The 13,354-nt window shown below is 43.6% G+C and overlaps 1 protein-coding gene across 1 annotated transcript in view; it reads right to left on the reverse strand.

Moving 5' to 3' along the window:
• Window positions 1-653: 653 nt before the first annotated feature.
• Window positions 654-13,354, reverse strand: part of CBY2 (chibby family member 2) — a 14,295-nt gene continuing 1,594 nt past the window's right edge. Inside the window, 2 exon segments of the mRNA XM_006163448.2 lie at window positions 654-1,947; window positions 1,949-2,040. Of these exon segments, the coding sequence (XP_006163510.1) occupies window positions 858-1,947; window positions 1,949-2,040 (1,182 nt within the window). The 3' untranslated portion in view covers window positions 654-857.

A 13,354-nucleotide genomic window follows, 5' to 3' on the forward strand; every position in this document is an offset into this window, starting at 1 on the left:
TACAAGTTTATTCTGGTGCAAAAAATTTTTAAATTCATGTATAATTTTTTTTCATAACACTCTCCCCAAACTTTTTGAAGACCTCTCATGCTGTATGATTCGAATTATCTGACATTCTGGAAAAGGCAGCAAACTATGGAGATAATGAACGTATCCATGTTTGCCAGAGGTCAGCGGATGGAAGGAATGAGTAAGTGAAGCATAGAGGATTTATGAAAGTATTTTGGAAGACATTACAGTGGAGGATACATGTCATTCTACATTTATCCAAACCTATAGAATGTAAACAGCCGACAGTGAACCCTGATGTAAACTGTGTACTTCGGATGATAACAGCCTGTCAGTGTAGGTTTATGGATTGTAACAAACCTACCACTCCAGTAGGAGATGTTGATCATGTGTGGGGTCAGGAGAGTATGAGAACCACTTTCTGGTCATTTTTGCTGTGAACCTAAAATTGCTCTAAAATATAAAGTCTATTAGAAAGAAAGAAAGAAAGAAGAAAGAGAAAGAAAAAAGAAAGAAGAAAGGAAGAGAAAGAAAGAAAAAGAGAAAGGAGGAAGGAAGGATGGAGGGAGGGAGAAAAAGAGGGAGGAAGGCAGGAAGGGAGGGACGGAAGAAGGGAAGAAAGAAAGAAGGAAAGAAGCAGAAAAGGAAGCCAGAGCACACATGGGAGTTAACTAGCCCCAGCCTCCTCAAGCCTTTATTACTTCTCTGAGTTTAGGAAGGCCCGAATGCTGTTCTTCAACAGGCACGAACTGATGGGTGAAGGCGAGGAAGACCAAAGGAAGGAGAGGATTCTCTTTCACCCAATGTTCTGTGCCCCAATCGTGGCGTCCCTGTGCCCCACGGAGGCCTCAGACCCTGCTGGGCTTCTTGGGGTCCTTGTTCTTGGCCGGCATGAAGGCGTACAGCTCCTCAATGAGCATCTCCATGCGGGCAGTGACCTCAGTCACCGTGTCGATGACCAGCTTCTGCTGCAGCTTCAGCTTGTTGTTCTCCCACAGGGCCTTGTTCTCCTCCTGGAAGGTGCGGTGCTCCTCTCGCAGCACGTGTAGGGCTCGGTTCTCCTCCTGTAGCAGCCGGTTCTCTTCGCGCAGGGCCTGCAGCGCCTGGTTCATCTCCCTCAGCAGCTGCAAGGGCTGATGGCTGTCAGGCAGGCCTGGGACCTCCTGGCCCTCATCCTCCCCAGAAGGCTCAGACAGGTTGTTGACCATCTCCCGCAGGGCGCGCAGTGTCTTAGAGTCTTCCTGCGGAGACGAGGGCCCTTTGGGCTCCTCGAAATTAGAGGAGAGGCCTGGGCCCTGGTCGGGCAGTAGCCCGGGACTGTGGGGCTCCTCATGGGGAGAGGAGGCCGACTTGTTTTCCTCTGCAGGTGCCGCCTTGTCCTCAGGCTGGGCCCAGTAGGCCTGTCTCTGTTCCAGCAGCTGCTGCAGGGCACGGTTCTCCTCCCTGAGGAGCTGAAGGGTGCTGTTCTCCTTGCTACGGTGCACCTGCAGGTTCGCGTTGTCTTTCTTCACCACCTCCAGGGACGCGTTGTCCTTGTGTAGGAGCGGCGAGGAGGCCCGGCTCTCCTCCTGGCCCAGAGCTGCCTTGTGCTCCTCCCAGAAGACTTGCAGGATCTTGTTCTCGCGACGCAGCGTCTTGTTCTCCTCGCGCAGGGCCTTGTTCTCCTCCCGCAGAGACCTGTTCTCCTCCTGCAGCAGGTACTCCTTGGCCAATCTCTTGTGCAGCTTGTGGTGGAACGAGGAGTTTGGCGAGAAGTAAGGGGACTGCAGGCGGCAGTTCTCATTCACCCACCGCCCGTCCTGGAACACAAACATTTCGTCGCTGAGCTGCACCCGGGGAGGGTTGTAATCCAGCTCCAGGTCCGCCTGGGAGGTAGGGCGTTCCATGGGGTCTAGGGGCACAGAGGAGAAGCGGTTCAAAAAAGTGTGCGCTGACGCCCCCGCGGCTCGGCCTGGGCGGGGCGGCCTGCCTGCTGCAGCGAGGCGTGCTGTACAAGTTGTGGAGCCTGAGGGAGGGCTCGGTGGTGCCCCTCTGTGGGAAAGAACAGAGAAGCCCAGGTTAACAAAGGAACCCACACACCCAGGACTGGCTGACAGACCGAGAAGCCAGGACACTCCCTAGTAAACCCTGCCTGATAGTCTGTCCTGGCCACAGTGGGTATTTTGCCTCTTAGGGCCCTCAGGAAAAAATATAGTTGAATCTTTTTGTTCCAAGTAGTTTTGTTCTATAGTCACCTTGAATGCTGAAGGAGTGAATTCTAGAACATTTCTTCTAAAGGAAATACAGGGGTAGGTTCTCTGATCACAATGTTTTGTCAACTGATGAAGACTGGGCTGGCCCCTTAACAGAGTGGTTAAGTGATGTGCATAGAGAGCCAGATCCCACATGGTCTCTTGCAGTTTAAATCTCAGCCCAGCAGCTTGAAAACCATTCTGAGCATGTGCCTACATGCTCGGAACCTTGATGGGATGGAGGAATAGAGGAAAAAGGATTGCAGCATGACCACGTCCCATTGAGGTTGCTTTCTTTCTCTCTACTGAGCGTATGCACTTTCTAGCAAAATATAAAAGAATTTTAAAGGTAAAAAGCCATAATCTTGCTTTATGTGTGATTCTGTTTCAAGACACCTTAATTAGTATGTACTTTTGATTCATTAACATTGAATTTACTGTCAATAGTGCTATAATTATAATTCATGACTGAGCAAAGCTTATCTCACACACATGCTTTCTCCAAAAGGCACATCACAGTCTTTTTTATTTGGAGGAGGGGAGGATTTTTGCTATAGGGCACATGCACTCCCTGGAGAGACAGAGATAGAGAGAAAGTGAGAAGTCAACCCCCAGGGCGGATGGCCATGCTACAATCCCTTCTCCTCCATTCTCCTGTGTAAATTTTGGGCACCACACACACGTGCCTGGTGTAAGTTTCAAGCCACTGGGTCCAGGACTTGAACCATGGTTGGCCATGCGGAAGTCCAGTGTCACAACCACTACACCACCTGCTGGCCCCCATCACAGCCTTCTTGTGATTGGGAGTGCTAGACAGCACTTCAGCTCTATGCTTGGAGACTATTTTAAACCATGAACCCTTTTTTTTTTTTAAGAATTATTTTAACTTTACTTATTTTCATTTTTAAAATTCAATTTTATTATTATCATAATCTTTTTTATATTACATATGATTACCATGCATATCAGTCAAGACAAAGACATTACTATCCATATCATCAAACAGCTTCATCATTTTTTCAGATTATTGTCATTATTTATTCTCATTATTATTTTTTTGTATTATTATTTTTTAATTTACATTTTTTAATACATTCAATCACATTATTTAGCTTACAAGTTGATCATTTCAATATGTGAACATTTCTCCCCGGTCAAGTTGATCAAAATATAACAACACTACCTTCCTGTCTCAACAATGCTGTCTTCGTATCCCTCCTTCAAATGTTTTTCCCCAGGCCCCACTCGTCCACACACACCACATCTGGCACTCACATCCACCTCTTGTGTTTGTACATCCTTTAGCCCGTCTGTTTCAGTTATAGAGTGCGGACATTCGGTATATATTAAGTGAGGACATACAGTATCTTTCCTTCATAGCCTGGCTTGCTTCACTCAGCAGTAAATCTTCAATATTCTTCCACTTTCTGTCAAAAGCCAGGGTTTTGTTGTTCTTAATGACTGAATAGTATTCCATTAAACCTGAACCCACCAATAAAAAGCTACACTAGACTGGGCAAAGGACACTATTTTCTGGTGTGAGAGCTGACTAGACTGGGCAAAGGACACTATTTTCTGGTGTGAGAGCTGAAACAAAAAGGCTCTTCAGCTGGGGACTCAGCATCAGGTGACTCCAATTTTTCAGTGCTCTGTGCATGTCTGAGAATGACCATGAAAATGCTACAACTATTGATTTAGGGGTTACAAACAGATTTTAGTGAGTTGGCAAATTTGCAAATATGGAATCCACGAATAATGAGAATCAATTGCATATCATGGAAGTTCAAGGTACTGAGAGCCAAATATTTTGAGTCCTGGCTTCACTGCTTATCAGTTACAAGAATTTGGGCATTAGTTGAGCTTTAGTTTCCACAATTTCAAGTTGAGATAATTGCACCTACCTCCTTGCCTGATAAAGAGATTTTTTTTTTTATTAAAAGAGGTGATATATGAAATCACTAAGCATAGGCACACCTTCCTTCCTACAGGAGGAAAAAACACTATTCTCAGGCTACTCCAGTCATAGGTGTATCCCCACAATTTGCATGAGCAGTGGGGCAGCATGAATCATCCCAGCAGCCACCCAAATTGCTATGTCCACAGTGATAGTGCTATTGGTCAGCCTAGCCATCACCCTAGCCCAGTTTAGGCTCCTCCTCCTGCTTAGGCATCTTAAGTCTGTCCTCCTGGTAGCCCCTTCATCATGTACCCCAGCAACAACACAGTGCAAGGCTCAGAACAGAATCCACTTGATTATTTTGGAAAGGAGAAGCACCACACAGACTTATCACTGAGCAATGAGAATTCAATATGCAGTAATGAAAATGTCAAGGCATTCGTAGAGAGGAATAAACAGTCATGTTCAGAAACTCCAAGTCCAGTGCATAAAAAAGGAGACCAGATCCACAGAGTTTAAATCCAACAAGACAGTGGCTCCCATAATTCCCAGTATAGAATAACCAGTGTGGATTTCAAAAAAAAAAAGTTAAAATGTCTTCATTTGTTTATTCATTCATTCATTCATCTCATGAGAGAGGTGAGGGAGAGACAAGAACCCCCAACAGGGTCTCATGCCATGATCTTTTTACCCGTTTCTAACCAAGATCACAGGCACGAACACATCTTTCACATACAGTTTGACCTGGATTCAATCTCCAGTCTTCCACATGGCTTCCAGCATTGCAGAGTGTTGTGCTGCCACTGTACCACCATAGCTGGACCCAGGATGTGTGCACTCTCCCAAGAGACACAGAGACAGCGTGAACTCACCCTCTGGGGGGATGGTCATGCCTCAATCCCTTCTCCTCCATTCTCCTTTTGGGATTTGGGGCACACATCCACATGCACCTGGAATGAGTTTTAAGCCACCGGGTCTGGGACTCAGATCATGTATGACTATGTGGGAGTTCAGCAATTATGCCAACTACTGGTCCCAGAGTGGGTTTTAAATGCAGATTTCCGATCCTCTCACTTATGAGTCTGATTTGCCCAGTCTAGGGCGTGGGTAAACCATCGCATTTCTAGCTAGCCTCCTCAAGTGATTCTGCCTGCAGCTGATCAAGACAATTTGAAGCCAGGTAGAATGAGTAATTTGCCTAGGTGAAGATTACATGAAGGTTAAAGACAGGAGTCAACACGGGGAATGGTCACAAGAACTCTCCACCTGGCCTGTCACTGATGGGTAGTGTGACTCCCTGAGACCCAGATTTCTTACAAGTGAAAAAGAGGGAGTCAGATTCTATAAACTCAAAGGCATCCTTTAACATTGAAAGTCAATGAAATATGCCTGTAAAATGGCAATAATGAGATGTGCCCTGCTTAGTTCTTAACCCTGTTATGAGGATTGAATGAGATAACGAATGCAAAAACGTTTTGAAAGTGCCAAGTGCCATAGAAATGTAAGCTATTGTTATCGAGAAAAGTAGGTTTCACTAATGCAAGAATTCTGAAGTATATCAAAACAAGTGAACAGGTGGGATGCACCCTGGAGAAGAGGCGACAATTGCAGCAATGAATTTAAATAAAAATAAGATCATGATAGCTACTTCTAGATACACCAAAAGCGTTTCATCCAAGTACATCAAAATGCTCTCCAAATATCAATTTCTCATTTCTTAGGTTATTTTCACAATTGAACAGAGAGAGAAGATAGAAAACAAGTCAGGTTATCTGCACTGTATGTGTGTGTGTATGTGTGTAGAGATATATAATTTGCATAGCATATAAAGTTAGACTCAAAGAGCTAGATAAATAGGAGATGTAGTTCTATGCTATTAACTTTGTAATAAGCACATGTCATTAACTTTGTAAGGATATGCTCAATCTTCCAGAGAGCAAGGGTGTGAGGGCAATCAGAAACTTATTTACTTTAAATAAATTCAGCCTCCATGGTTTTAATATTTTTCAACTGGGAAAGTGCATTGGCTTCTATGGCTGAGTCTGTGATTAGAATGAACCTCACTATGGATAGCTCAGACTCTTTCTTTGTGTATTTATGGTCCCAGGGTCATGGATTTCTGAGATTACTCAAGGCCAATAAGATTTGAGAGGTCTTCTCCATTCTTGCACTAGAACCTGTGCAGGGCTCCATCTCAACCAGATCTGACTCCAGAAGACATTACCATGGGAAAATCTGGTTTTAATCAACATTTTGTATCCCAATCCTGAGAGGAAAGGGCAAAAAGAAACAAATATTGAGTCCCAGTTTCATGGTAGGCCCTGAGCTAAGTATTCTATCTACTGAATTCATTCAGTTTTCACAACATTGACGTGTTAGTTGTTATAACTCCCATTTTTCAGATGGAGAAATGGAAACTCAGAAAAGTTAAATAACCAGCACTAGTTTGCTCCGTAAGACACAAACCCACTCTGGCTCTCTAAACTTATGTGAGTATACACATGAGAAACCACAATAGAATTATCACAGGACTTGAAGTTCTTGGGAGGTCCAGACATTTTTTCCTTAACTTTTTATAGTGAAAACTTTTAAATGTAAGTCAAAGGAGAGTCAGACTACCCTAATAAATTTCTATATGCCCATCACCCAATCTCAACAGTTTCCAAATTATGGCCACCTTTGTTCATCTAGAGCTCTACCATATTGCACAACCACTTCCCAACCACTGGGAATTTCAAAGCAAAGTGACATCATGTCTTTTTAGTCATAGATAGAACAATGTATGTCTGTTTACCAGAAACACAATACCATTACCATCCCTTTAAAATTTACAACGATCCTATTATATCAGCAAAAATCAAGCCAGTATTCAAATTTATCCAAGTGTCTCATAATTTCTTTTTTACTATTGATTTGTTTCAACAAGAAAAATGCTTTTCTTGAGCCAATTGGATATCTGAAGAGTAATTGCTAATGCTTTACTCTTGTTCAGGTTCATATCCATTCTGCTTTTTGTTGTTGTTATGCTATAGGGTATGTACACTAGCCAGAGAGAGACACAGAGAGATAGAGAGAAAGACAGAAAGAGAGAAAAATCCCCCCCTACCCCCAGAAAGATGGCTATGCCACAATCCCTTCTCCTCCATTCTCCTCTTGGATTTTGGGCACACACATACATCACCCAGCATGATTCTCAAGCCTCTGGATACAGACTCAAACCTCTTAGTCAGTCATGTGGGATCCAGTGCCTTACCCTCCACACCACCTGCTGACCCCATTCTGGCTTCTTAAATCATGTCGTTTAACTGCCTTTGTTCTATATCCACATTCTGACCTGGATAAGGAACTTTCAACTGTCCCCTCAACAGAAATGCACTAAATAAACTGCAAACATAGGGCAGGTCCCTAGAGTCCTACTCTTTCCCCCTATTCCCAGACAGGATGAGGTGATCAAATCCAGCAGTTTCATGGTTTAGTTTCTTAAATAGAATGCTTAAACTTAAAAAAAAAAAAAATGGGGCTAGCAGTTGGCATAATGGCTGTGTCACTAGATTCCCATGTAGGCGACTACAATTCTAGTCCTTGACCTGGTTCCTTAAACTCACACTGGGTGTATGTGGGTGCATGCCCAAGATCTCGAGAGGAGAATGGAGGAGAAGGGACTGTGGCATGGCCATCCCTCTAGAGGGGTGATTTTTCACTTTCTGTCTCTCTGTCTCTCTCTGTCTTTCTGGCAAGCACACGTGCCCTAAACCTCTCCAAAAAAAAAAAAAATTAAAATTAGTAGTTATGTATTTATTTGAATGGGTATTCAAAAAACAAGGGTGCCACTTACAATGGTTGTAGCAGTGCACAACCTGCACAACCATCCACAGTAACCTCACTACCATCTACCCTACTTACTTCAGAGGGCTTGTTGTGAGTTCAAAAATAAAAAGGAGGGAACCAGCAGTTAGCGTAATGGCTATGTCACTGGACTCCCACATAGTCGACCGCGGTTCGCATCCCAGACCCGGCGGCTTAAAACTCACGCCGGACACGTGTGCGTGCGTGCCCAAGATCCCGAGAGGAGAATAGAGGAGAAGGGATTGCGGCGTGACCATCCCCCCTTGGGGGGTGATTTCTCGCTTTCTGTCTCTCTGTCTCTGTCTGTCTGTCTGGCAAGCGCATGTGCCCTATAGCGAAAAAAAAAAAAAAAAACTCTCCAAAAAAAATAAAAATAAAAAGGAGAATATGTGATTTTTTAAATATAAAGCTACAGGTATATAAGAATGTTTCTGCATTTAGAAGGAAAGTTGCTTAGCATTTCCTTAAAGGAAGTTTGTCTAGACCAAGAAAAAGGAAATAAAGCGTACTATTAGCTGTCACATGATATACTGATTGCATTCTACATCCATATGTTAGTCTCTTACCCAAAAGAATTGGTACAGTTTTATCTAAGACCACACAGTTGCCAAGGGGCAGGGCCAGGGTTTAAAACCAGAATGTTTGATTCAAAACATCATGCTCATTCTAGTACTGCTTGTGTGTATCAATGTCATCACTTTGTAAGGATTCTCTTACACTCTGTCATCTCTTCCCATGTGAATAAATTGCAGTTCTCTGAGGATGGTGACCTAGTCCTTATTTTCTTGACATCTCTAGTCCTAGGAATTAGAACACCAAACTTTGCATACACTGTAGAGTTAATGAGCTCTTGCCAGTGAATGAATCCATCAAACGTGCTGAAAGGTCAAGAGGACATACTAGTCAGAACTATATGAAATTGTTAATATTCTACCTCTTCTGGCCTACACAAGTTGGCAGTTTCTTCTGTCTTAACATACTTAGTAGATTTGGTAAATCTATATCCTGATTTCATTCATATTTTAAAACTTGAACATTGTCCCAGTGCAGAGCTATTACTGCATGATGCAAAATTTGTAATAGTGGAGTTTTTCCTCGTGTGAATTCCACAAAACCCTAGGTCCATCTAGGTCCCCTTGAAAGAAGTCTCCCTCTGCACAAAAGCACACGAGTTGCCTGTTTCATCGTCTTGAATATCTAATCTAATGAAAGTGGAGGCCCCACATTCCCAATAGTTAGAGCACAAAGTTCCATCTCTGAATACTCTTGAGAAAGTTTTTTTTTTTAAATCTGAATGTCACCTCTAATATGAACATAAACACAGCTGCTTTGTCTACTTCCCAAGGTTGTAAGAGAATGACAAAGTATTAGGCAAACCATCATAAAAATGAAACAGAGGCTTGCCCCAGAGTCTAGTAGTTAAGGGAGCCAGATCCCATATGGCTGACCACAGTTTGCATCCTAACCTCAGCAACATGAAAAATATGACAGGCATGTGTGCTGCATTGCCCCAAATCCTGACAGGATGAAGAAAAAGAGGAGAAAGGATTATGATGTAACCAAATCCGTTTGGAGTATGCTTTCCTCCTCTCCCTCTGTCTCTCTGGAAAGCACATATTTCCTCTGGCAATGTAAAAACAAAAACGAAGAACCAAAACATAATTCTACTGGAAAGGTTTAAACATTTCTGGCCTAAAGCACCACAGAAGATGCTGAATACGTTTCTTTACAAAAGGCTACATGAAAAAAACTTTATAAAAGTTTTCCAAAAAGCAAGCATCTGAGCTGAGCAAACACATGCAGGTTCAAGATCTCAGGCCTCTTTGATCTGTGTTTAAAGTCGGTTCCTTCTCAGTGGGTCTCCTCGACCAGTGGTAACACTGGGTTCGTTTCATGAACTGAGATCATCTATACTGATTATTATCAGCCCTGACAAGAGATATAAAAAGGCCATAAAAACCCTCTAGAACACCTCAGAAAGGTTCTCCTGTAACCAGAGCCTGTGGCAGTATAGCCTAAGTTTCCCATAAAAGAAAGGATTGTCTCTTTCCTGATCCCTGAGAAATGGCCTCTCATAGAGATAGAGACTCAGTTGGGTGGGAGAGAAAAAAATTGACTTCTTCTGGGTTATAAAGTTGATGCAGGAGGGAATACAACTGGCTATGGGGCTCATTACCTTCCCATCAGACATTGTTAGAAAGGTGACCAAGAGACTCTGTCCTCAGGAACAATGTGCTGGCAGCTGTGACTGAATGGTACATTAGTTCTGGGGACTGAGGAATGCCCCTGGCATAAACATCACCACACAGATGCCTGAATCCCACGTATGGATTAGAATCCCTCCTTGGCATCCTGCTGGCATTGCTTTGTTTGTTTGTTTGTTTGTTTAGTCAGAGAGCATCTATACTTGCCACAGAGAGACACAGAGAAGGAAAAGGAAAAAGTACCTCCCAGTGGAACATGATCACATCACAATCCCTTCTCTTCTATTTCTCTATCTCGTCAACATTTGGGGCATGCGTACACATGTGCCCAGCATGTTCTCCCAGCCATCGGGTCTGGGACTTTAACCACAGTCAGTCATATGTGATCTAGCTCCCTTAACCACCGGGCAATGGGGCCAACTCCTGGCACTATTCAAATCTGAATGGTCCTGGAAAGAAAATGCTAGAAATTACCAATAACTATGTACCTTTATCAGATGACTGGCCTCATAGCAACTCAAGAACACAGGGGACAGGACCAGCAGTTAGCATAATGGCTATGTCACTGAACTCTCATGCAGTTGACTGCAGTTCAAATCCCTGAGCCAGTGGCTTATACTCACGCTGGGCACATGTGCATATGTGCTCAAGATCCCGAGAGGAGAAAGGAGCAGAAGGGATTGCGGCGTGACCATCGCCCCTGGGTAGTGATTTCTCGCTTTCTGTCTGTCTCTCTCTGACTTTCTGGCGAGCACACGCGCCCTATAGCAAAAAAAAAACTTCAAAAAAAAAAAAAAAGAACATAGGGGACAAGCAGTCATTTAAAGGAGGGAAGAAAAGGGGAGATTATATAGAACCAAAGTCTTTACTGGTGATAAAGAAGTTCTCAGAAGCAGGACGTTCTGGTGGGATCTTCTGGGTGGAGTTATGGCAGTGGTCGCTTCCTTTCTAAAACGTTAGGGGACAGGAATGAACAGTGGTTAGCTGGACTTAGCTGACATGCGCTCAGGTTCTCTCCACTCCTGTAAAAGTGTGGCTACCACAGCCCAGAGAGATATCCAAGTGTCCCTGGTAGAGTCTAAGTCTGTTCATCAAGTTGTTTGTTTTCCCCTCTTTCTCTACGTCTATTTATTTCATCATGAGCGACAGGCATCCCCTCAACAGGGTCTTCATGCCACAGTCCAACCCTAGTTTTAGCCAGCATGGATCATGGGCACGCATGCATATGCCCTGTTATATACAGAGGTCCCTGGATGCAAACCCAGGATCTTCCCATGTGGGTCCAGTTCTGTTTCTGCAATGCCACTGCCTGGTTCAACCAAGATTTTTAAACACCTACTTTGCCAACATTACTGAGAGTTCCTATCAGAAAACATGCAGCCATCTGAAGTACTTTTAAGGCTCATGAAGCTGCAAGGCCCCAGGATCCTGGAAGGAAAAGTCAAATATGCTGCTGATTTTCAGAAGAGATGACAAGGTTGAATCTCATTATCATTTTTTAAAAATTAACCGAGCTCTGTGGCACCATTATAAAATAAATGTTTGTTTTAATAAATGCTAACAGGTAAAAGGATAATTCACAGGATAAATGTGATTGATTTTGAAAGAATTATAATGCTAACAGTAAAGAGGATAAAACAGATGTCATATGTGGTAGCTTTTGCTAATTATTTAACACAGAGTCTTCTGAAATCTTCCGCTGAACAGTTACTCAGATTGGCAGAGGAACAGGTACTGTCAGCAGGATTCCAGAGCGAGCCCAAACAAAGGGGAAGGAGAAAAGGCCACAGGGAGGCATGAGGGAGGCTCTGGAGGGTGCTCTCAGCTCATTCCGATCTGCTGCAGATCCTTCATTAATGATCTAGGAGTAAACAATGCCTTAATGAAATTCACGGTCTCACTCACTGGGAAAATGCTAACGCCTGTGAGAACAGAATCATTATGTAGACAAAGAACCAGGAGATCAGCGAGCTTGGGCAGGAAATAACATTGATGGCTTGTAAGTTAATGTGCTGGAGGGAGATAGATCAGAAAACACAAATATTTAATGTGAGGAAGAAAAATGGGAAATCAATAAGACCCGAAAAGACCGAAGGTTGGTAACAAATAGTGAATCATAGGCATTTGCAATGTAATTGAGAAGCCCAAATACCCAGCAGCACTGGGAACTGGAAGCCAGAGACTCTTTCTGGAAAGACTGAGCTGCTACTGCAATTCCCTCCTAAAGCAAATAGACTTGGTCCCAGAATAAAGCAGCATTTGCAGGTGCATACAGGGAACTCAGAGGTGAGCAGTTCAGATCAGAAAAGGGAGGTACTATCTCCTAAGTACAAGAGAAGATTCTCAGAGCAAAGACATGACCTGTCCCAGACAGGTGGCATATGCTCAGCTGTGGCACAGTGGCAAGCATGGGCACTGACCTGGGTTCAAGTCACTAACTCCAGTACTGCCATTCCCAGTGAGATTCCCGGGATTCCTGGTTCCTATAGCAATAAAAATGTCTGCTTCACAATTACGTAGTCCTGTGCTCATAATCTGATCAGCACTCAGTCAATACTTTTTCCTACCCTTGTTTCCCAGATCAGTTCTATCCGCCAAGTCATGCACCATCTCACTGGGGACGTATAGCTCTGGTACTTCAGCCTGTGTCATCTAGTTAGAGACAGACACAACCCTCTTCAGCGGGCCAGCTGAAAGTATCCCAAAAGGCTAGCCCCAAGATTTAGTGGTTAAAAAGAGCCAGGTCTTATGTGACAGACCCCGGTTCCAACCCCAATCCTTGTGGCTTAAGAAATATGCTCGGCTTGAGTGTGTGGATGAGCAAGATCCCAAAGGATGTAGAAATGGAGGAGAAGGAATTGCAGCATGACCGTATCCCATAGGAGGAGCTTTCTCCCTCTCCTCTTCTCTCTTTTTCTTTCTCCCTTGACAAAACAAACATACATGACCTCTGAAAACAATAAAAGAAGTCTCCTGGCAAGTGTTTAAACATGGCGAATAGCTTATGCCCTCTTGGCTTGTTGCCAACCTGTAGAATGATTAACAGAAAGTGTCTTATATTCTGAGTAAATCTCATGAACTAAAATGAATAGAATAATAGCTGTTCTCTGCAAAACTATAAGCACAATGCTAAAATAAACACCCTTAACTTCTTCTATCCTCCTGCT

Source organism: Tupaia chinensis, unplaced genomic scaffold (genome assembly GCF_000334495.1).
Source record: "Tupaia chinensis unplaced genomic scaffold, TupChi_1.0 Scaffold142211_1, whole genome shotgun sequence".
Classification (NCBI taxonomy): Eukaryota; Metazoa; Chordata; class Mammalia; order Scandentia; family Tupaiidae; genus Tupaia; species Tupaia belangeri.